Source organism: Dendropsophus ebraccatus, chromosome 4 (genome assembly GCF_027789765.1).
Source record: "Dendropsophus ebraccatus isolate aDenEbr1 chromosome 4, aDenEbr1.pat, whole genome shotgun sequence".
Classification (NCBI taxonomy): domain Eukaryota; kingdom Metazoa; phylum Chordata; class Amphibia; order Anura; family Hylidae; genus Dendropsophus; species Dendropsophus ebraccatus.
Genome location: NC_091457.1, coordinates 35,688,219 through 35,710,963, shown reverse-complemented (window position 1 = coordinate 35,710,963; position 22,745 = coordinate 35,688,219). Strand labels below are relative to the sequence as shown.

General features: G+C 45.3%; 3 protein-coding genes across 3 annotated transcripts in view; 2 read left to right on the top strand and 1 right to left on the bottom strand.

Annotated features, from left to right (window-relative positions):
• LOC138789252 (pre-mRNA-processing factor 39-like) overlaps positions 1-10,572 on the top strand; it is a 50,922-nt gene extending 40,350 nt beyond the window's left edge. Inside the window, exons 8-14 of the mRNA XM_069967853.1 lie at positions 363-527; positions 2,684-2,810; positions 2,907-3,175; positions 4,976-5,151; positions 5,831-5,905; positions 9,583-9,997; positions 10,077-10,572. Coding sequence (XP_069823954.1) covers positions 363-527; positions 2,684-2,810; positions 2,907-3,175; positions 4,976-5,151; positions 5,831-5,905; positions 9,583-9,997; positions 10,077-10,139 — 1,290 coding nt within the window. The 3' untranslated portion in view covers positions 10,140-10,572. The remainder of the gene's footprint in view (positions 1-362; positions 528-2,683; positions 2,811-2,906; positions 3,176-4,975; positions 5,152-5,830; positions 5,906-9,582; positions 9,998-10,076) is intronic.
• A 1,736-nt stretch (positions 10,573-12,308) lies between these two features.
• Positions 12,309-17,688, bottom strand: MRPL49 (mitochondrial ribosomal protein L49). The gene is made up of 4 exons (XM_069965539.1): positions 17,458-17,688; positions 15,480-15,642; positions 13,665-13,789; positions 12,309-12,520 (listed from the first exon to the last, which is right to left on the bottom strand). Exons 1-4 carry the CDS (start codon positions 17,518-17,520, stop codon positions 12,374-12,376), a joined length of 498 nt encoding a protein of 165 aa, XP_069821640.1. The 5' UTR covers positions 17,521-17,688; the 3' UTR covers positions 12,309-12,373.
• Positions 17,655-22,086, top strand: FAU (FAU ubiquitin like and ribosomal protein S30 fusion). Its single transcript, XM_069965540.1, has 5 exons — positions 17,655-17,731; positions 18,759-18,841; positions 20,406-20,550; positions 21,357-21,412; positions 21,926-22,086. Exons 2-5 carry the CDS (start codon positions 18,767-18,769, stop codon positions 22,049-22,051), a joined length of 402 nt encoding a protein of 133 aa, XP_069821641.1. The 5' UTR covers positions 17,655-17,731; positions 18,759-18,766; the 3' UTR covers positions 22,052-22,086.
• Positions 22,087-22,745: the final 659 nt, after the last annotated feature.

The following is a 22,745-nucleotide window of genomic DNA, read 5'->3' as shown; positions in this document are numbered from 1 at the left end:
TTTCAAAGTTGGAAAAATGCATTTTTTCACATTTTTTCACATTATTTGGGTTTTTTTCATAAAGATTTGTTATGAGTATCGACTCCAATTTACCAGAAATGTAAAGTACAATATGTCACGAGAAAACAATCTCAGAATCAGCCGGATAGGTAAAAGCATCCCGAAGTTATTAATGACTAAAGTGACACTGGTCATATTCATAAAATTTGTCTCTGTCATTAAGGCCATTTCAGGCTCTGTCCTTAAGGGGTTAAGGCTATTTCAGGCCCGGTCTTTAAGGGGTTAAAGAAAATCTTTGCTTCTATAAAGATATGAAAAAATGGACATATCATTTCTGTTTTCTTTTTTTTCTCTTTATCCAGATCAAACGATTGTATTTCTTTGCCACACCTCTGTCTATTAAACAGCTGAAAAACTGGAGGAACTATCTGAATTTTGAGATGGCAGAGGGTCAGCATGAACGAGTAGTTGTACTGTTTGAGCGCTGTTTAATGCCATGTGCAAAGTATGAAGAATTCTGGCTGTTGGTGAGAACTGCTCTCTTGATTGTCAAATAGGTTTGTGCTAGGGATATAAGTCAATAGTACCTACATTAGGATATCTGTTGGAGAGGCTTGGGTGATAGGGTGAGGCAGCGGAAGGCAAATCTAATTCCCTACAAGTAAGAGGAGACTAGATATAGAGAATTCAGATTCCTGACACCAGTTGTGGAATCCAGGCTTTGTTTATACTGGTACGTATCTTGTGCCTGTCTTGGTTCACTTGCTGTCATGTACAGTATACAGTGATAGGGCATGTTTACATGGGCATTTGTGCTCTCTGTGCTGTGGGCAGCAGGGAGTGGGCTAGCCCTAAAGCTCCCATTGACTTCAGCATGTCATCACATGGAAAAGGAAGTGATATGACTCACCTTTTTTTGCCAGGTTCTCCATGTGCCATTGAAGTCAATGGGTAGAGGGTTTTTAAAGCAGCACTATCAGCAGGTTCAGCCATATGAACCTGCTGATATGCCGCAGTAGATTATTACTTGAGAAGAGCAGGGCTGCTACTAAATCTTGTCTTCTGCCCCGCATTCAAACGATAGCTTCTAATTACCCCTATGCTAATAAGGGGTTTAGGAGCATTTGGGGGCGCCACCCTAAGTGCCGAGCACCAGCTCGTCATGCCCAGTCCACCTCCCCCCCCGTGCTGCCCCCTCCATTGTCGCTCTCTATGCACACATGAATATGCATAGTGGGCGGCACAGAGCAACCCCTCGGCACGCCCGGAGCAACCCCCTCCTGTGCTGCCAGCCCGCCCCCCTCCTGTGCTGCCTAACCCTTCCTAACAATGTTTAGATGGAACAATATATCGAACGGAAAAATCGTTTTGCGAACGCTTAAGCCTATCAAGCACATAGGTTAAATCGGTAAATTTACACGGAACGATCTGCAAATTTTTTGCGTACGACCAACGACGATTTGCGAACATGTTCAAAGATCAAAATTAACGATTTCTCACTCGTTGCTTGATCGTTCGCTGCGTTTACACGTACGATTATCATTAGAATTTGATCGTTATCGTGCAAATTCGCACGATAATCCTTCCGTGTAAATGCAGCATAAGTTTACACAATGCAAAATGTACATAAAACTATTTGTACAGTAACTTGTCATGGCTACTCAAAGCGACTCTGTACCCACAATCTGCCCACCCCAAACCACTTGTTCCTTTTGATAGCTGCTTTTAATCCTAGATCTGTCCTGGGGTCCGTTTGGCAGGTGATGCAGTTATTGTCCTAAGAAAAAACTTTTAAACTTGCAGCCCTGTGCCAAACAGTCGTGGCCTAGAGTGTGTGTGCATTAGGCTGGCACAACCTCTCCATCCCTCCTCACTGCCAATCAGTGACCGGGGCTGGACACGTCTGTAGTCATTGATTGGCTGAGCGGGCGATCCATCAGCCAGGTTGGGTTATTTTCCCCCAGGCTGCGATGAGAACGGAACCCAGAGAAAAATGACTTCCACTGGGGATCCTGAAGCCTGTGATGCTGCGCTGCAAGGGCAGGGGGAGAGTTAAGTAGTTTAACATGTTCTCCCCTGCCTGCAGTAAAATTTTACTTGTTGCCAGGAATATCACTTTAAAAATAACTTTTGAGATGTTATCAGACATGTCTAAAGTTATTGAATGCAGCAGGTCTCATGCTGAGAACCAATGCGATCAGGAGATATAGCCAGGGAGAAAGCTGGGCAGTCACGCAATCTACTCTTCAGCTGCTTTCAATGTGGCTCACTATGAGGCAATGTTGATCGCCTTATAGACTGACATTGTTGGAATTAGCTAATCAGAAGATAAAGCAGGGGAGTAGATCGCACTGCTGTCGTGCTCTCTTCCCAGCTAAATCTCCTGATCACAGTGGTTCTCACCATAAGATCAGTAACTTTTGATGTGCCTGATAACATGGCAAAAGTTATTTTTAATGACAGGTCATTAATATAACGCATCAGTAAAGATTAGAACATTCACACAGGCACAGACTTATTAGAATTCGCTATATATATGTCAGTCTAGTCAAAATAGCAAAGGCGCATTTTGGTCTATCCCAGGAATGAAATGAAATGTATGCCTGCTATACGCATTTGTTAATGTGCACAGAATTTGTAACATTTTCTGGCTCTGAATTTCTGATGGTTTGCTTCTATACAGTATATCCGCTATATGGAAATACATTCCGTGGAAGCTGCTCGTTCTATTTTTGAGAGAGCCTGTCGAATCCATTTGCCATTGAAATACACACTACATCTCCAGTGGGCTTTATTTGAAGAAAAACATGGTACGTGTCATTGTATAGCTAGTAGTCAGTGTTCACTTATAGTTAAGCATTATGTCATGTATATTTTTTCCTATCCCAATGGTCTTCTGCGTTTAGGGCAACTGGACTCTTCTCGGACCATTTTGTGCAACATAGAAAATGCTGTACCTGGAGTCATCATGGTGCGTCTAAGACATGTGAACTTTGAGCGACGCAATGGAAATCTGCAAGAGGCTGAGAGATTGCTCAGAGAAGCTGTGCAGAACAGCCCTGGCTCAGGAATGGCAGCTTTTTATACTGGCAAGCTTGCTCGATTCCTGCTAAAGCTGAAAAAAGATCCAGAAAAGGCCAGAGAAGTGCTTATAGAAGGCCTCAAGAAAGAACCGGTGAGAAAGCAACAGTGATCAAGTTATGACACCAGAAATGCAGAGCTGCTGCAAAAAAATAAGCACTACCTTCATAACGGTCAGAATAGGCCATTATAAATAATGAAGAGAACGTCCATAAAATATGCAAGGAGTACAAACTAGATTAATTTAAAGAGAATCTGTCAGCAGTTTTAAACTATTAGGGTGCATTCACAAGTACAGGATTTGCAGCAGATTTGATGGCGCAGATTTGAATCTGCAGCAGATCCGCAGCAGATTTGATGGCCCAGAATTGATTTGCTTTGAATCTGCAGCTTTAAATCTGTGCCATCAAATCTGCTGCAGATCCTGTACGTGTGAACGCACCCTTAAAGTGTGGCTTTTTTCTTTTTCTGCTTAATAACACACATTACAAAGTTATATAACTTTGTAATGTGTGTAAATAAGCTGTCTGACCCCGCCCTCTTCTCCCGGGTGCCATCTTGCGTTGATGTTGTCACAGCGCATCACATGGCTTCCAGGGATGGTAAGTATATATTCTACGTGTATATATCCTACTGCTGACCACCATAAAGATGTTGGTGAGAGAGTAGAATCATACCGTAGCTTCCATGACTAATGTGAAAGCTGCAAGTGTAAAAGAGGTGGGCTCTCTGCATGGAGATTCCAGCTGCGACCATCCTCTATGATTGACAGCTAGTGGTCTTCTGATTGGACCCTAGAGATGTCAGTTTTACTTGAGCTAAAACAGGGAGAAAAAATTAATCCAATTATCCAGAATTATCCAACTGGAGAGATGTTAGGCTGCAGGCTGTACAAAAAACCCAGAATACTCCCAAAAGGGGCCGGTGGACATGCAATAAAAGAAACAAGTAAATGATATTGCTACCAAGTCAGCAATATCCAAATATGCAGACGACAAGTAGGTTAGTTCCAAAAAAGCTTTATTTGCAAATAAACCTTTGTTGGGATTTGCCTACTTGTCTTTTGGATATTTTGATATCTGTTCTGACAACTCAGTAGTACTATCTTTTATTTTTTATTCTTTAGCTTATGTTCACTCGGGACTGGAATGCTTCTGTTTTGTCGTGGGTTTTCCCCATTTCAGTAAAATAGTGAAGTCAAATCTGCAGCATTTTCTTGTTTGAACATGCCCTTTAAGTCATACATGAGAGGAGGGGCCATGCAGAGAGCTCCATGTACATAAGAGCCCACCTCTCGAATCATTCAATGACCAAGACCTAAGCTGCCATTCCTCTTCCCTATCAAACAGCTCAAGACTGCTGAGCAATTTCCTTTATGTGGCTTAATCTAAAAAGCAATGAACAGCATTGGTGTCTCTCTCCTGCTGCTGCAAGACTACAACTTTAAGCGTGCCATAAAGCAGAAGCATCACAGGCTGGAGAGACTGTTGGAACATCCTGCTGAAAGTAGTCACTGTAAGCTTTTGGCAGCTGAGAAGGAAAGCGATGTGATAAAAGCAGAATCAAGAATCCAATGTCTGTGTCCAGTTTATATTAGTGGTCACATATGGCAGTCCACTTTTGGATTTAGTTTATAAACTGAAGTGTGTGTGACCACAGCCTTATGGTATGGTATGGTATAAAACCTTTTGCACACCTATAAACTAGACTGAGAAGTGAAAGCTGAGGCCTCATTGATTGTCCGCAGGCATCACTGACAATATTTGTGAGAAATTTTTCAGGTATATTATTTATCATGAAAGTTATTCTCATTATCACATTAAAGTTGCATGGTGGATACTCATAGTTTCAATCTCAGATAAATAGGTTTATCTTTCTGACTTTTTTTTTCCAGAATAGTCCTTTCCTGCATGAGTTTCTTCTGGAAACTGAGATTTCTAGGAATGCTGTAGATGATGTGATGCTTTGTGTGGAAAAGGCGCAGAACAGCAACATCCATGATGCTGTAAAGGGGATCTTGTCACAAAGACGTCTTGAGTTCATGGAAGACTGTGGGGACAATATTAAAAGGTACACAGACCTGTCTTGCTTCATAGCATTGAATGGTAGAGTCTAGAAATTGATGCCATGTTTTAGATTAATAGTCTGTTTAAATGGGTTTTTCCATAAACCACACTTATTACCTATTCACAGTGTCTGATGGGTGGGGCCCCACCACTTGGACTCTCTCCAATCATGAGACTGGAGGGAGCAGGGCAGCAGTCAGGCATGCACAGTCCACACCATTCAGAGTCTACAGGACTGACAGATGGACAAGCACTGTACTTGCTTTCAGTCTGTTATACTTTATATTCAGAGGCTGCACCCATGCCTTACCACCGCTCCATTCAAACAGAGGATATAGGACCCACTTCTAGTCACTGGTTTGTCCCCCAGTGATCACTTGGTCCTGGAAAAGTCGTCTTCGCACACTGTGAAGAACATATACATGGTGGTGATCGCTCAGGGCACAGAAGCTTAGCCTGTGTGATCACCCTGGAGAACAGCTGTGAGAGAGCCAACCACCAGCAACAGTGACCAGAAGTGAAGAGATCTGAGCATGCTCTGTAGAACCCTTTCTACACTGCCTAGGCTGACTAAACATTATAAAGCCTGCTGTCTAGTCAGAGATTTTTAAAATGCAATCAAAGTGAAAACAGAAAGATATAAAAATCATTGACCGTAATTTGAATGTTATTTCCTCGTGCAGTTTACTTTACGCCTATGATGAACATCAGATGCTATTGATGAAACAGGAAGAACTGAAGAGGAAAGCAAATGACAAGTAAGAGTATTATCTTTTACCAAAGGTTATCTAGACCAGCGCTTCTCAAAGTGTGAGGCGCGGGTCACAGGTTGGTGAGGCGCAGGACCGTAGCCAAACACGCTGCGCCTGTCAGCAGTGGAGCAGCGGCATACTTGCAAGCTCTGACGGATGCCCTCTCGCTTACGCTGCCCGCCCACTCACCCGCCCGTCTCTGTCAGAGTCTGCATTGCTGTTCCTATGCTTATTCATGTATGTACACTCTCAGGCCAGCGGCTGCACTTCCTGACCGGCCTGAGTGTGCACCCATGAATATGCATGGAGGAACGGAGGCTTGTCAGCTGGGAGAATTTTTGAGATATTTAAAGTGGAACAGCCTGAACCCTGGCCAGCAGCAAAGGTTAATCTTCCTGGTGGCCGAGGGTTAGGCTGTCTGTTTCACCTTAAATAAGCTCTCAACAAATCCCCCGTCCCCTCTGCTCTTACCAGCCTCAAGCTTCGGATGTCATTAGTTATGGTGGTAAGTAAGAGCAGGGGATGTGTGCAGTCACGCACATCTCACACATCCCTGCTGTCTGCTTCCACATCTCTGCTCCCTGTGCCCACATCTCTGCCCTCTGCGCCCACATCCCTGCCCTCTGCTCCTATATCTCTGCTCACATCTCTGACCTCTGCTCCCTGTAACTACATCGCTGCCCTCTGCTCCCATATCTCTGCCATCTGCTCCCTGTGTCCACATCCCTGCCCTCTGCTCCTATATCTCTGCCCTCTGATGCCTGTGCTCACATCTCTGATCTCTGTGCCTACATCTCTGCCTTCTGCTCCCTGTGCCCACATCTCTGCCCTCTGCTCCTATATCTCTGCTCCCTGTGCCCACGTCTCTGCTCTCTGCTCCCACATCTCTGCCCTCTGCTCCCACATTCCTGCCCTCTTCTCCCCGTTCCCACATCTCTGCCCTCACATTCCTGCCCTCTGCTCCCTGTGCCTACATCTCTGCCCTCTTCTCCCATCTCTTTGCCCTCTGCTCCCTGTTCCCACATCTTTGCCCTCTGCTTCCACATCCCTGCCCTCTGCTTCCACATCCCTGCCCTCTGCTTCCACATCCCTGCCCTCTGCTCCCACATCCCTGCCCTCTTCTCCCCTTCCCCCCAAATTACTGCCCTCTGCCCCCACATTTCTGCCCTCTGCTCCCTGTGCCTACATCTCTGCCCTCTGCTCCCACATCTCTGTCCTCTGCTCCCTGTGCCCACATCTCTGCTCCCTGTGCCCACATCTTTGCCCTCTGCTCCCACATTCCTGCCCTGTGCTCCCTGTGCCTACATCTCTGCCCTCTTCTCCCCTTCCCACCACATTACTGCCTTTGCTCCATGTGCCCACATCTCTGCCCTCTGCTCCCATATCTCTGTCCTATGCTCCCTGTGCCCACATCTCTACCCTCTGCTCCCTCCCCTAACATCCCTGCTTCCTGATCCTCCATCTCTGCCCTCTGCTCCCACTTTCCTGCCCTTTGCTCCCTGTACCCACATCTCTGCCCTTTTCTCCTTGCCCCTGATAATCTTTTAACTCTTTTTCACTTTTGGCTTCAGCGTCCACCAATGGTGAGGCCCGAGCAACACTGTGGTTTGGTTGGTGAGGCCCGAACTGTACATATCCTATTTTTCTGAAACCAATAAATATGTTTGAAAAAAAAAAAAGTTTGAGAAGCACTGATCTAGACTGCTCTCCGTCATTACTTACTAATGCAACTAATGGTACTTTTACATGGAGCGATAATTCGCACGATTAACGATTTTGAATGAACAATGTTTTTTTTATAACGATCAGCCTTTAGACGGAACGATACATCGTACGGAATAATCGTTTTGCGATCGCTTAAGTCTATCTCACACATAGGGGAAATCGTTGAAAGACTGTTTACACTGAACGATCTGCGAATTTTTTGCGAACGGTCAACGATGATTTGAGAACATGTTGAAAGATCTAAATGAACGATTTCCCGCTCGTCGATTGATCGATCGCAGCGTTTACAAGGAACGATTATCGCTCAAATGCGATCATTATCGCGCAAAAACGAACGATAATCGTTCCATGTAAAAGGACCATAAGTCTCAGTAATAAAGCAATAAAACATTGCACCTGTCTATAAACAGGTACATGCTAATGCTGGTGAACTGACCAGTTTTAGAATTTTACAAATTTTTGGTGGTTCTCTGCCCCTATATTATGTGCTGGAAGCTCTGTAGTGCACAGAGCTCTGACACTGATACGCCAAAGAACAATGAAATATTCATTGTTGCTTTTCTCACAAGCAGCGTTCAGCATGGCTAAAGGTGCCATTACATATCTGACAAAATTCTGGTAGAGGCATAGGGTTAGTTCTCCTGATGTTGGAGTACAGAAGGATTAGGACTGCTGGGTCTGTAGTATAACAGATCGTGAAGGTAAAAAAAAAAAGTAGTAGTAGACTATGTCATGTATTCTATACACACCACACTCTCCTGATGTTGGAGTACAGAAGCACTGGGACTGCTGGGTCTGTAGTAGGGATGGTCCGAACTTGCCGAGGTTCGGGTTCGTATGAACCCAAACGCTCGGCATCAGATTCCTGCTGTCTGCCTGCTCCGTGCAGCGGGTGGATACAGCGGGAGGACCACCTGGAAAACTGGGATACAGCCTATGGCTATGGCTGTATCCCAGTTTTCCAGGCGGTCCTCCCGCTGTATCCACCCTCTCCACGGAGCAGGCAGACAGCAGGAATAATTTCCGAGAGTTCGGGTTCGTACGACCATCCCTAGTCTGTAGTATAACAGATCGTGAAGGTAAAAAAATAAAAAGTAGTAGTAGACCATGTCATGTATTCTATACTTGGGGTACAAAAACACACAGCAGATACGCAGCAGATTTGATACTGTGTTCAGTTATTTAGATCTAATCTGCTGCGTATTGCAGCAGTAAATATGCAGCGTATATGCCGTGTGTGTTTGTACCCTTAAAGTGAATGTACCATAAGGTACATTCGCTTTAAGCTTTGCCTGTGGATAGAACGGCGCCAGCACGGGGAAGCCGGTGCCACGGTCAATGGAGCTGCGTCATAGAGGGGTGGGGGTTTTACTCACACTGGGGGCGGGCTGTCCAGCCTGCCTCCACTGCTTCACCCACGACCGGTGCCCGTGAATAGAACGGAGCCGTACATAGGAACCAGGCGGTCCAAGGAAAAGGGACACTGCCCCGGCTTCCCCGCCCTGGCACTGTTCTATCCATGGGCAAAAGTTAAAGCGAATGTACCTATTGGTACATTTGCTTTAAAGGGAATCTGTCAGCTGTAATTAATGTATCAAACTGCTGATGCTGTTACATCAAGATGATACATGGTACCTTTCATATATTGCTCTGTGCTTCCAGTATGTAGAAAAATGCTTTTATTCTCCTGTGCAGAGTCAACGAGGCTTTTCCAAGCTCCTGAATAACTGCAAGCTGGAACACCTCCTCTCTCCCCCTCCCTGTTTGATTGACACCTGGAAGTCCTAAGCAGGGTCAGGTATAAGATGGGGGAGTAAAGAGGTGTTACAGGAGCTCAGGAAAGCCTCTTTGACTCTTCATACTATAGAATAAAAGCATTGGTATATGCTGTGGAAGCAAAAACTCTTTGCAAAACAATGATTATATATTTAGATATTAAATTTTGTCTTCCTATACAGGGATAAAGAAGATACAAAAAATAAAAAAGCAAAATCTGAGTCTGATAACTCTTCTGTAATAGAGCATGTTCCCATCCCAGGAGTTTCTCTTGTAGTATCAAAGCAAAGTGTTTCTACAACTGTATCATCTACATCAAAAACCAGTGTAAATGTCCTGGAAGCAACTAAAATGGGTAGGCCAACCCCTAAGGAACAGTTTACTGTACCAAGATTTGCTCCTCCCAGAGCAGCAGGCCTACCTTTCATGTCTCCCCCACCAAGAATGGGACCACCGATGCCTCCTCCATACTATATGGGAAGACCTCCTTGCCCTTTTCCTCCACCACCAAGAATGGGACCACCGATGCCTCCTCCATACTATATGGGAAGGCCTCCTTGCCCTGTTCCTCCTTACAGCTTTGGACCATTGTATCAGGTAAGAAGAAGTAATGATATATATTTTTGCCATCTTGTCCATCTGTTTTCAGTGCTAAATGGCGTTTTTCTGTTCTTAGAACTTTGGAGGATATGGCCGGCCGCCGCCTTGGAATTACAGCAGATTTTACCCTCCCTTTTGATCTCCCATGATTGGAAGTTTGTTAACTGTTGCTAACTGTTTAAAGCCAAAACCTGTGAACGGGGGTATGTTTGTTTTACCCCTGTATTAGAGACAAGTTACTGTCGGTGCTCTCTGGGAAAAGCAGTGGCTGTACCAGTAACTTACTGATGCAAAGAGTGTGTGGCATGTTGTCAGATACTAGTACACATGGGCGGGTGACCAACCACAAGATCATACAACGTGGTTGCATCAAGGTTTTATTTTGTTTCTAGGGAACAGCAGGATTGGATCCTAAAGAGACCAGCAAACAGGACACAGCCACAGTGTGTGAACCATGTCGAATCGTTTTGGTTATACATGTTCAGTGTAATGGAAAATAGAAAGTCATATACATTTCCATTTATTTAGTTGACTTTTTTTATGTAAATAAAGTTAAACACAGAAACTAACAAGGAGTCGCTGGTTCAGTAATGTTTAAAGTTGAAGGGGTTTGTCATCAATTCACCAGCTTTGTATGCTTGACATATGGCTCTGTAATGAGCAAATTGTTACATTAAAGGGGTTGTCCGGAATGAAACAAGTGATAACCTATTAACAGTTGATCAGCAATTTGCTGACAACCAGACACCGATGCCAATCAGCTGTTTAGTGCTCACTCTCCTGTGGATAGGCTATTAGCTGTTTTATCCCGGACACCCTCTTTTAAATATGCTGACCAAATCTATTGATAACTTGACCAGCCAGTTATCTGATCTGTATGGCGCCTTAATGATTTTCCCCAAACATCTGACTTCTTTTTACCTTCCTCATCTCCATAAGGAATACATGCACACTTAGCAGTTAGGTAATTAAAGGGGTTATTTAGCACTAAAAAACATGGCCACTTTCTACCAGAGACAACTCTTGTCTGCAGTTTGGGTGGGGTTTTGCTACTCAGTTCCATTGAAGTGAATGGAGCTTAAAGGAGTACTACGGCAATTTACTTTTTACACTTAATTAACACACTACAAAGTTATAACTTTGTAATGTGTGTCAATAAGCTATCTGGCCCCTTTCCCAGCCCTCGGAAGTTAAATAAAGTATACATACCCAATCACTGTCGACCCCGTCCTCTTCTCCTGGGCGTCATCTTGGGTCGATGTTGTCACAGCAGGGGGCGGTTCTGGTCTTCTTCCTCTTTGTTGTCTTCCACAGCAGTGAATGGGAGAGGAAAAGGCTGATTTGCTTTTCTCTCCCATTCACTGATCCGCAACCCGGAACTGAGGGAGATCCGAGGACGCCGGACGAAGATGGCAGGGACACGGCCGGTGGGAGATTCAAACAACGATCGTCACCGGAGGGATGCTAAGTATGTGAGTGCGCCATAGTACTCCTTTAATGGCCAACCACACCTGAACAAGAGCCAAGAATTGTCTCTAGAAGAAAGTGGTCATTTGTTTTCCTAACGCTGATGAACTTACAAGCAAGACAATCTAAACACCTGATATGTATGTGGGCCTCCCAACATTCTCCTCCAAAAAGCCAGGGATAGAAGAATAGAGTGCACAATCTTTTTGTTCTAGGGGAAATAAGCTGGTGCCAGTTTTTTCACTCTCCATATTCAGAACATGTGCAGAGTCTGTTAGGGTATGTTCACACTGAGCAAATGTGGAGGAATTCTGCGGCGGAACTCTCTGTGTGACATTCTCTTTGTGTGTCACTCTCCGCTTAAAGAACTGACATGTCAATTCTTTGTGCGGGGCACGGAGATGCCCTAGAGAAATTGTTTCACACTGAGGATTCCGCCACATTTGCTCAGTGTGAACATACCCTAAAGCCAATGTTGTATGTGGGGATCAGAAGGGATAGCTGTCCAGCTGTCTTATTTGTAGGACCAGCTTTTGATTGATCAACAAAAAGGTTATTAAGCAGGGTTATTCCTGGTTAATAACAACACATAATAGTTTGTACTGTGTTAAACTACAGTGACAAATCCAACCAAGATCACTATGATAACTTCTCTAGACTATGCATCATCTCTGCCATTTGTTGGTTGCTGGGTATTGAAAAACCTCTTTGCACCTTCTAAAAGCCATGATTAACACCCAAAGATAATGGCAGACCTCAGAATGTATAGTTTAATAAGTCCATAAACCATACTTCATATGTATCCTGTTTTCACTTTTTCAAATGTTATCAAAAGAAGGAATTGTGAAATACAACAGTCTTTATTGGTTGTCACCAAAGTCTCTGTTCTCTCAATTACAAACAGTGTCAAAAACCCTTCTCAGACAACCATGTTTGTAATTCCTTATCAAAGTAGCCTTTAATCCGGATTGAGTGATTGATCTCATTAACCTGGGTTGCTGGTGTCTTTCCTGTCAGATTGGTAAGGAATTCCCGTACTTCTGCTTCCAGAGCCTATAGAGGGTAGAGAGGTGAAGGGAAGTAAGGATCTATTAACACTTCTACACAAATATAACATGATGGTATCTATCTAATGGTGACATGATGACATGAACTTATTTTTACTGATCAGACCAGATACCAAAACATGTCTGTGCTTTCTGTATAGAATTTAGAAATGTGCTTTACAGCAAAAACAATCTGGAGGGGACCTTACTGATTTCTATGGGAGAGGTGACTAGACATGCTCTGTGATCTGTACTGAGATCATTGTGCAGGAAGGCACCTCTTAATAAATCTGCACCATGTACTCCAACACAGATGTGTAAAACGCTGGTCTTTACTAAATCTATATGTGACACCAATCCTTTTTTCTTCTTAAGATTACAAAGATACATTTGGAACTAGAAGAAAACACTGTGCACCAATATTTTTGTAATGGCTTCAAGTTACTTTTTTGCCATGATTTTCAGTGCCATTGGTCAAATCATCAGATAAAACATTATACACACTGCATCCAATCCGAAGACATCTAATAATTCCATTGGTCAGCAATAATTCTTGACAGTTCATAAAGATCCAACAACGTTTAGTTGCCACACAGATTGCCATTAAATAACAGTGTAAAGCTCAGCTGCTCTACCATGGCGTATGGTTTGTCTGCCAACATCGCCCCTCAGCAATATCTCTCCTAACAGCCTACTTTTGCCATGATGCTTTAGATTTTGCAGATTCTGCATTAGCTTTAAGTGCAGCAAGTGGTAAATCATTGACACAGAACTTCTGTTTCCTAATCTGCACTATAGAGCATCATATGACATGCAGCTTCAATCTAAAGGACCACCCCCTGTTAGGGCCCTTGCACACTACGGAAATTGTGTGGATAAGCTCCGGCGGATTATGTTTGCGCATGGAATCCGCTGGAGCTTATCCGCACAATTTCGGTAGTGCAAGGGCCCTTACACATGAAAGCATGTCATTTTCTGGTAGCTGCCGTAATAAGATGTATGAACGCAGCTGAGCTTAGGTGAAACAGATGACGCTGGGGGAGAGTTAGGGACTTTATGGGCAAAAATAATAAATGCAATGATGCTATTTTTGCTAGAAAAGGAAAGCAAGGATAAAAGCAAGAAACATAAATACAGTTGGCTTCACTCACCCATATGTCACCTTCAATCTTCCGGATAATGGTCATGTGTCGATTACCATGGGTAATGTCTGTGTACACTGGAATATTGTGCATCCGGGAGCGCCTCACAATGTAAGGAAGATCTGGCACTGTGTCTAGCAAAAAAAATTAAATGTTTAAACTGGAAGTTATGTTTCAGACAGAAAAGCTGTAACTATGTTCTCAGTGTCACTGTCGTTTTAAAAAACATTTGATGTATCATAGTGTTCGGATCCAAACCGATCGTGAGAAGGAGCGGTGAGAAAACTGCTGCAGCATGGTCTGCTCTCTTCTCTGTGTCAGTGAGAGTCGGGCTCATCACATGACACAGAGCCAGGAGAGGGTGACACTTAGGATAAGGATAATCCAGGATTAACATAAACCATACTAACCTGTGTATGGGCAAATCAGCACAATGGCGCTGATCCTAACAAGGTCTTGCTTCCGAATTGGTTGCACTGTTCTGGAGATATGGGCCAACAATTGCCACCTCTGATACGGAGAGCAAGATAATTTTCATATAATGTGCCCAATATCTCCAGAAACGAGCAAAGGTTTAGAAAACCCTGCCATGTTAAAGCTAGATTTCCTTAAAGGGAATCAGTCATCACATGCTGCCTTAACCATGAGTCATCAGGATGGCCCCTCGATATATTATTCTTACCAGCAATGTATGACTAAATAGCCATCTGGATGTTGCCAGTTGTGGGTGTTTTCCTGTATTGTCAGCTTCGATTAGATGGTCTCAGACAGTGTAGGGGCATGCCCCCAACTGGTACCACCCAGGAGACTATTGGCCCATGCATTTCTTGTACGAATAACAGAAACAACACATCACCTATAAAAAAAATGTTCTAGAATTTTTATTTCACGGGGAATACAAACTATTACACTGTTCAATTTCATTCTCTCTAAATCCTGAAACGCAGCCCCCGGTCAGGTTAGCTCTATTTTCTCCTCTCCAAAATGATCATCTAAGCTGAAATCTAATAAGCAATCAAATAATATTTTTGCTTAGGTGTGTGTTCAGGAAATGAGAAAGGGAGCAGGAGACTGACCTGTCAGGAAGCTGCTTGTTGAGACTGAACAGCATGAAGCAGCTTGCTGTGTACTGTGCAGAACAACAAACAACTCAAACCAACTCCAGAAATAGTTTAGATCACAATGCACTGATCAGCTGACCATGGTGCATCTGACTTCAGCCACCCAATAATCAGCTGATATTGCATAGGCGAGCAGGGGCCGGCCATACATCTACCCTGTAGCAGAAGTAGCTGGAATAAAAATGTAGCATACTATTTAAATGAATGGGTGGTATTGCCCCTTTCCAATGTATGGATCTGAGCTGCAGAACCAGACACCGTCCAATGAAAACATAAATCATTCTCTTCTCTTTTTATGCTCTTTCAGGGTAATTATGACGGAAACTCTGTTGCAAAATTCTCAGCTCGCGGACTGCAGCGGGCGCGTGCGTCTCCAGCTGTGTCATACCCTCCCTTCTATGCACGGGCTGATTCTTTTATCCGTCCAAAGAATGATCAAGTTCATTCTTTGGACGGAGGGTGGAATCCGCCAGTGCATAGAATGGAGTCTATGACACAGACGGAGACATGCGCACCCGCTGCAGTCCACGAGCGGGCGTGAGCTGAGAATTCCGCGATGGAGTTTCCATCATAATTACTTAGTGTGCACATACCCTGACATAGCTTGCCAGGAGAAACAATGATGTCTAATTGTAGCCGCCTGGGGCACATGCTTGCACCCACATTGCTATATGCAGTTAGAGCAAATCTGCAGTATACAAACCTTTAGCGGGGATCCACCCAGATGGGGCTACTCCAGTATGCTTTGGCGGTGTCGGCACTCGTGTTGGTGGTATGAGACGTTCTACAAAATGAAACTCTTCGTGGGACTCTATAATACCTGGATACTGAGATGTTACGCTGGCAGCTGACCCACTGCATGGCCGCTGAATAAAAAGACATATATATATTTACAGTGAATGTGAAAGTTAAAAAAAATATATTCTGCTGCGGCTCTGATCACACACCATTCAATGTAAGTGTTTGCAGATTCTAATAGGCCAGTGATTTAGGAGCCACATGTGGCTCGCCATAGCAATCCTGAGGTACGTTCTAAAAAATGACCCACCTCAGTAAGTGATTGGCTAAACAGGCACTAACTGTGTGTCAAGATGAAGGAAGCACTGCTCGGCCTGAACCATTAAAGTGACTGTACCATCAGGCCCTGGCTGAAGCACTGGAGGCGGGCCGACCCACCCTTAGTAGAAGGAAACCCCGCCCCTCTATGATAGGGTTCAATTGATTCTAATGGAGTCATGTCATGGAGGGGCTGGGGTTTCTTCCCACTGGGGGTGGGTCGGCCCGCCTCCAGTGCTTCAGCCTGGGCCTGGTGGTACAGTTACTTTAAACATTCATTCACTAACTCCCCATCATTGACTAACAGGTTAAGGGTGGGTTAACATGTAACAGATCTACACTTATGGCCAGACAAACTCGCAGCAGGACGGACATCCCGCTGCGAGTTTGTCAGCAGCCCGCCCTGTTAAACCCCCAGCCACCGAAGCCTATACATTACATGGTCCCCGCTCCGGCTTGCTTCAGGGGTTCCCAACATGTCCTGCTTGCCCAATCAGTGCATCTGCCCCGTCACAGCGCACTGATTGACTGAGCGGGATGTGCCGGGAACCCCTGAAGCAAGCCGGAGTGGGGACCAGGTGAAGTATAGGCTCCGACAGTGGGGGGTTAACAGGGCGGGCTGCTGACAAACTTGCAGCGGGATGTCCGTCCTGCTGTGAGTTTGTCTGGCCATAAGTGTAAAGGGCAGGGATCCGCAGCGGATCACACTGCAAATTCGCAGCAAGAAAGCTGCTGTGGATCCGTTACGTGTAAAGGCACCCTAAAACTCCTGCCTCCAAATCTCACACCTAGGGTCCATTTACACAGAAAGATTATCTGCCAAAGATTTAAAGCCAAAGCCAGAAACAGACTATAAACAGAGATCAGGTCATAAAGCAAAAGTCTACGATTTTTCCTCTTTTCAAATCCATTTCTGGCTTTGGCTTTAAATCTTTGGCAGATAATCTTTCTGTGTAAATGGACCCTTACCCGGCACAATGATGACATATGGAAGCTAAAGATAAGCGAACCTCAAGCATACGCAGGTTAATTTGAGCCCAAACTCTTGGCATTCCATTACCAGTGGCTGGAGAAGTTGGATGCAGCCCTTCCAGGGAGTCCTGGAAAACATGGAGACAGCCATAGGAGGTTTTCCAGGACTCTAGCACTACATTCAACGTCTGCAGCCATCGCTAATCAAATAGAGAGAGTTTGGGGGTCGGCTGATGGCTCATCCCTAGTGGAAGCCACAGAAAGCCTCTTTGCACTATAGAATAGAGACAGATATATGAAAGGTACCATGTGTCTCCCTGACCTAACAGCTATATAACAGTGTCAGCAGCATGGAATCACATCTGGCAGCTTCCCTTTGGATGCTGGGTACTGGGGCAGCACTATGGCCTCCTGACCATGGCTCCTGTAACTGCACTTCTCCTGGATAGTGGATGATGGCGCTGCTGTGCTGGGGGAGAAACAGTAAGAGGGCGCTATAGCAGCACTATAACCCCTTCATACTAAAACCGCTGCTACTCCATGGCCATCCTGAAGTGTCTAATTATATGCAATCTCTATGTGGCTATATTCACATTTGATAAGTACAATACATACCACAAACCCACTAAAACGTACAGGACATAGGTCGGTACCTGTAGCTTGAGAACCGCATTCAGGGCTCCTAGCGCTGTCCTTCTCAACATGGGGGCAGCCATCTTTGCTTGACAACTAACAGGAGGTGTACCAACATGGACGCCACTCCTCTCCCTGCATTAGCGCAGTAATGAGAGTCCCAACATGGCCGTGCGGGTGACAGCGCGACGTCATATCCCAGTACGTGCGCGTCCGCGTTCTAGTTTAAGATACGTGCGCGCTCCTTTCTCCTCCTCTTTCCTTTCCTCCATTTTGCGAGACGCGGAGAGGCCGGTGAGAGATAAGAGAGATGTTTAGGGGGATTATTCTGCCGGGGGCCGGAGGGTAATGGCGGGGCTGGTGGGTGAGGTGCTGGGAATGAGGGTGAAGCCGAATCCGAGTTCTCGTGTAGTCGGTGTCTGCCGTAATCCATCACGTGTGCCCTGCCCCAAGCATGGTGTAACGTGTGCGGGGATGTGCGCCTGTCCTGTGTACAGTTTGACCACTGCAGGCACCTGTAGCCCGTCACGTGCCCTGTATAAGTGTGAATAAAGCCCAACATGGTTACACTGCGGCTTGTTTCTATTTCCTCCGCTGCTGCCTTGTGTGTTACCATGACCGTACATCATCCCATAGCTGTTACTGTATGCTGCATATCACTATATTTCCTGTGGCTGTGCCAGTATATTACCAGACCCTCTCTGTAAGGCTATGAGGGACTGAAGCAACAAACAGGAATTCTCTAGAACAGACGTGTCAAACTTAGGCCCTCCAGCTGTTTTAAAACTACAACTCCCATCATGCCTTGACAGCCAAACCTTTAGCTGTCCAGGCATGATGGGACTTGTAGTTTTGCAACAGCTGGAGGACCTGAGTTTAACATCCCTGCTCTATAATCTCCTTTATCAGGTCTGTCATGTGTTTACCTCAGCCCAGTGTAACCTGTGGTCTGTCATGTGGCAGAGAGAAATGACATGAGTTCTCAGTGTATCGGCAGCACATCCAGTGCAGTAGGGGTTAATAAGGTACGAAATATATTCTCTCAGCTAATTGCCTACTGTTAGGGCCAGTTCACACTAGTAAATTTGGCAAACTCCACCTGCCTCAGTGTCAAATAGTTTCTCTTTGGGAGGGACATGTCAATTCTTTGAGCGTAGAGGGGAGGAAGCGGAGGCATGCACCCTCACATACAGACACTGAGACAGGCAGAACTTACTAGGTGTGAACCAGCCCTTATGTTAGAATAAGTAATTTCAGTCTTTTTACCACATTAGTTCTCATTGCTATGTAGCTCTGATTTTTTTTTTTTGTCTTGTTGCAGCTGAAACCATGCAGCTTTTTGTGAGAGCGCAGAATCTGCACACCCTTGAGGTGACTGGACAGGAGACTGTGTCCCAGATTAAGGTGAGAGCGTGAAGAACCAACATACACGACAGACTTGATACTCTGTACATAGGGGACAACCCAGAGTTGGGAATACTCTTTAGGGCCAGTTCACACGGAGTAAAACTGGCAGAATCCCGCCACACTCCATGTCATACAAGCAGTCTATGGGAGGGCTCGGGTCTCCTCCCGTAGACAGCCTGTATGACACGGAGGCTGGCGAGGTTTAGCAGAGGAGAGTTCTGCCAGTTTTGCTCTGTGTGAACTGGCCTTAAAGGGACTCTGTACCCACAATCTAACCCCCCCCACCCAACCACTTGTACCTTTGAATAGCTGCTTTTAATCCAAGATCTGTCCGGGGGTCCGTTCAGGTGATGCAGTTATTGTCCTAAAAAAAAAATTAAAACTTGAAGCCCGTGCCAAACGTGAGTATCTGTGCCCTAACTTTGCCCCACCCCTCTGTCCCTCCTCCCCACCCTCTTCATCATTAGGAATGCTACTGAAACATTTTCTCCATGCTGAACATTGCACAGGTCCTTAACGATCCAGCCCATGTGCTGGGCTGCCACAGGTGGGGAATAGGAGGCAATCTGCCTGGAGCATTCCTAATGATGAGGAGGGTGGGGAGGAAGGATGGAGGGGGTGGTGCAAAGTTAGGGCACAGATACTCCCGTTGGGCACAGGGCTTCAAGTTCAAAAGTATTTTTTAGGACAATAACTGCATCACCTGCCGAACGGACCCCAGGACAGATCTTGGATTAAAAGCAGCTATCCGAAGGTACAAGTGGTTTGGGGGGTCAAATTGTGGGTACAGAGTCGCTTTAAAGCTGAGACTGCAAATTTAATGCTCCTGACATTTGACATATGATGGTTTGACCTCTATATGCTGCAGTTGATGGTTTGACCTCTATATGCTGCAGTCGGTAGTAACAAGTTTTAGGTAGTGGGTTGTGCTTTCTTATGACCACCTTCTTTCTTGTAAAGAAATAACATGATGTAAGGCAGCTGGGGCTTTGTGATGGTTCCTAGGCATGCCAGCTCAGTACTCATAGTATATAGGGCTGAAGGTAGGATATAAAAGTGGATCGATTAGATTGCAGTGCATTAGCCTTACATTGATTACTTAGGGCTACTGCACACGTCTGCAGAATCCTGTCCATGCACAGATTGTGTTCTGGGAACTGGACCCCGGAGCTCCCAGCATCATAATTATGATATTTGGGGCTCCAATACTGTAAAGTTTTGCACTAGTGTATGGACACTGCATTGGAGCTCCCGATATCATAATCCGTCATGATGCTGGGAGTTCCGGGGTCCAGTGCACAGATGGATTCTGTGGATGTGTGCATTTGCCCTTAGGATAACTATTAGCTTATTGTTGGCCATTATATTTTCATTATATGTTTTCATTATTTCTTGTTTTGGATCCACTCCTTGTTTTGGCTTAAATGAATGAATAAAGCCTCAAACAGTAAAGTGTGAATGAAGCCTTATACCCAACAGATGTGTCTGCAGTATTTCATTGTTACTTGTACAGTGTCTGCACGACTCGATGTAAACTTATTCTAATCTTATATCTGTGCAGGCTCACATCTCCTCTCTTGAGGGAATTTCCTCTGAAGACCAGGTTATTCTCCTTGCTGGTACTCCTCTTTGTGATGAAGCCACCCTAGCCCAAAGCGGAGTATGTGAACTCAGCACCTTGGATGTAGCTGCCCGTCTTCTGGGAGGTTTGTTCTTCTTACTTGCATTTTTCCTACTCTCTAACTTAAAGTGAAACTGACAGCAGGTTAGACTGTAACCTGCTGTTGTATTTCCAGAAACACTGAGGATGAAGGTTAATTGCTCACCTTCATCCTTAGCGCTGTTGTTTAATCTTCTCTGGTGGTTTACCAGAGGCTATACAACACTCCTGCCTTTTTATTCTTCTTAAGGGTGCCTTCACACCTACCGGATCCACAGCGGATCTCACTTCTGCGCAATCGAAGCGAGAACCGCTGCGGATCCGGTATCAATTCACCCCTATGATAGCACATATTCGCAGCGGGATTGACATCCCGCTGTGAATATGTGCTTTAACTCCCTGGTGCCCGCAGCCCCGCCGTCGCATCCCCCCCCCCCCCCCCATCAGCCCACCCCCAGCCCGCATCCCGCCGCCGAGAGCATACAGTACCTGCTTGGCGGTGAGGCTGCCGGCTCCGGTCCCCCTCAGATCAGCGGGATTGGAACCGGGAGCCTCACTGCAGCCGCGCCGTCGAGCAGGTAATGTATGCTCGCGACGGCGGGCCGGAGATGGGCTGATGGGGGATGCGATAGCGGAGCTGCGGGCACAAGGGAGTTAAAGCACATATTCACAGCGGGATGTCAATCCCGCTGCGAATATGTGCTATCATAGGGGTGAATTGATACCGGATCCGCAGCGGTTCTCGCTTCGAATCCGCAGAAGTGAGATCCGGTAGGTGTGAAGGCACCCTAAAGGTGTTTTAAGTATATAAGTGCTATAACATTTTTTTTTTTTGTTTCGTTATTTAAACAGGTAAAGTCCACGGTTCTCTAGCTCGTGCCGGTAAAGTACGAGGTCAGACTCCAAAGGTATGTAGTTAAATTCAGTCATGGATGCTCAGTGAGGTAGTCTAGGGCTACCTTTTTATTGTGGAGCAAGGCTGCACAATGTCTGCAGGATGGGTCATACAGTGTAAGGTCCGCCACAGTTGCCCAGTCCCAGGTCGGCTGCTGTCCTCAGCCGCCAGCATTTTCAAAACATTCAGTGACATGCAGTTCCTCCGGAAGTGGAAGGTCAGTCGACAGTGTGTACGGAGCTTTGATTTCTGTCAGGAATGGTGCATCACCAGAGGTTTTGGAATTGCAAGCGGCCTGGGACCTGGCAAAGGCAGCAGAATGTGGCACGTAAGTATCCCTATGTCTCTGACATCTCCCCCGTGGCATAGTTAAATATATCCTGGATAACCCTTTAAGGTTTGGATGTGGATCCATCATATGGGATGTGGGGGGGGGGGGGTGGGGGGGGGGGGGGGGGGGGGGGGGCTGCGAAGCTGCCTGTGTATTTGGGATTATTCCTTAACTGGGGGTGTAATACTATTGCAGGTGGCCAAGCAAGAGAAGAAGAAAAAGAAGACTGGCAGGGCAAAGAGGCGCATGCAGTACAACAGGCGCTTTGTCAATGTTGTCCCCACCTTTGGCAAGAAGAAGGGACCCAATGCCAACTCTTAATTTGTCATAAAGAGTTAATAAAATGTAGAAATCATTGTCTCCTGTGGAAATGTAATTATTTTCTGCACTCAACAAAGTCTTGATTTTAAGTGAGAAGTCAGAATCTAAAGTGGTTATTAACTATTTCCCCAGGTGTTTGTAGGTTTGCAGTGTTTTAGATTTTTTCATTATTGGGATATAGCTTTGACTACAATGACAAGACCTACTGGGAGTCTGCCCCCCACCTACTGTCTCATCATTTGGTCAGACAGCGGTGCCCTCACCACTTTGGTTGCTGTCTATGACCAGAGGCCAGTGCAAAGAGCAGATTGAGTATTGTCTTGAGTATTCATAAAGGATTAGTGCCCAATTCATCATTTGCAACTTTTGAAAAAGTTGCACACTGGTGCAGGCCTATGTCTGGTCAGTACCAGGTAAATTTGAGCAATTTTTCCTTTTCAGACTTTACTTTTACAGTGATACATTTTAATCAGTCACAAGATATTGGGACAAAGTGAGACGATTGGTAAGTTTTGTTAACCTTATGTATAGAGGTATTATCCTTATGCTTTTGAGGCATTACTTCATACAGAGAATATCTCTAGAGACACTTGAGTACAGTGGGATCTGTACCACTATACTGTACCTGTACAGCTCTGTGATAGGCGTACCATGTAAGGTACATTTACAAGGCAAAATGTGCTGTTTTGGATGC

What these genes read in the sequence shown, in the direction of transcription:
- MRPL49 (XM_069965539.1), bottom strand. Translation starts at nt 17,520, where the DNA reads ATGGCTGCCCCCATGTTGAGAAGGACAGCGCTAGGAGCCCTGAATGCG. An exon ending in ATGCGGTTCTCAAGCTACAG is followed by an intron (nt 15,643 to 17,457) that starts GTACCGACCTAT and finishes CTTTTTATTCAG; the next exon opens with CGGCCATGCAGTGGGTCAGC. An exon ending in TGGGTGGATCCCCGCTAAAG is followed by an intron (nt 13,790 to 15,479) that starts GTTTGTATACTG and finishes TTTTTTTGCTAG; the next exon opens with ACACAGTGCCAGATCTTCCT.
- FAU (XM_069965540.1), top strand. Translation starts at nt 18,767, where the DNA reads ATGCAGCTTTTTGTGAGAGCGCAGAATCTGCACACCCTTGAGGTGACT. An exon ending in AGCTGCCCGTCTTCTGGGAG is followed by an intron (nt 20,551 to 21,356) that starts GTTTGTTCTTCT and finishes TTATTTAAACAG; the next exon opens with GTAAAGTCCACGGTTCTCTA. An exon ending in TACGAGGTCAGACTCCAAAG is followed by an intron (nt 21,413 to 21,925) that starts GTATGTAGTTAA and finishes ATACTATTGCAG; the next exon opens with GTGGCCAAGCAAGAGAAGAA.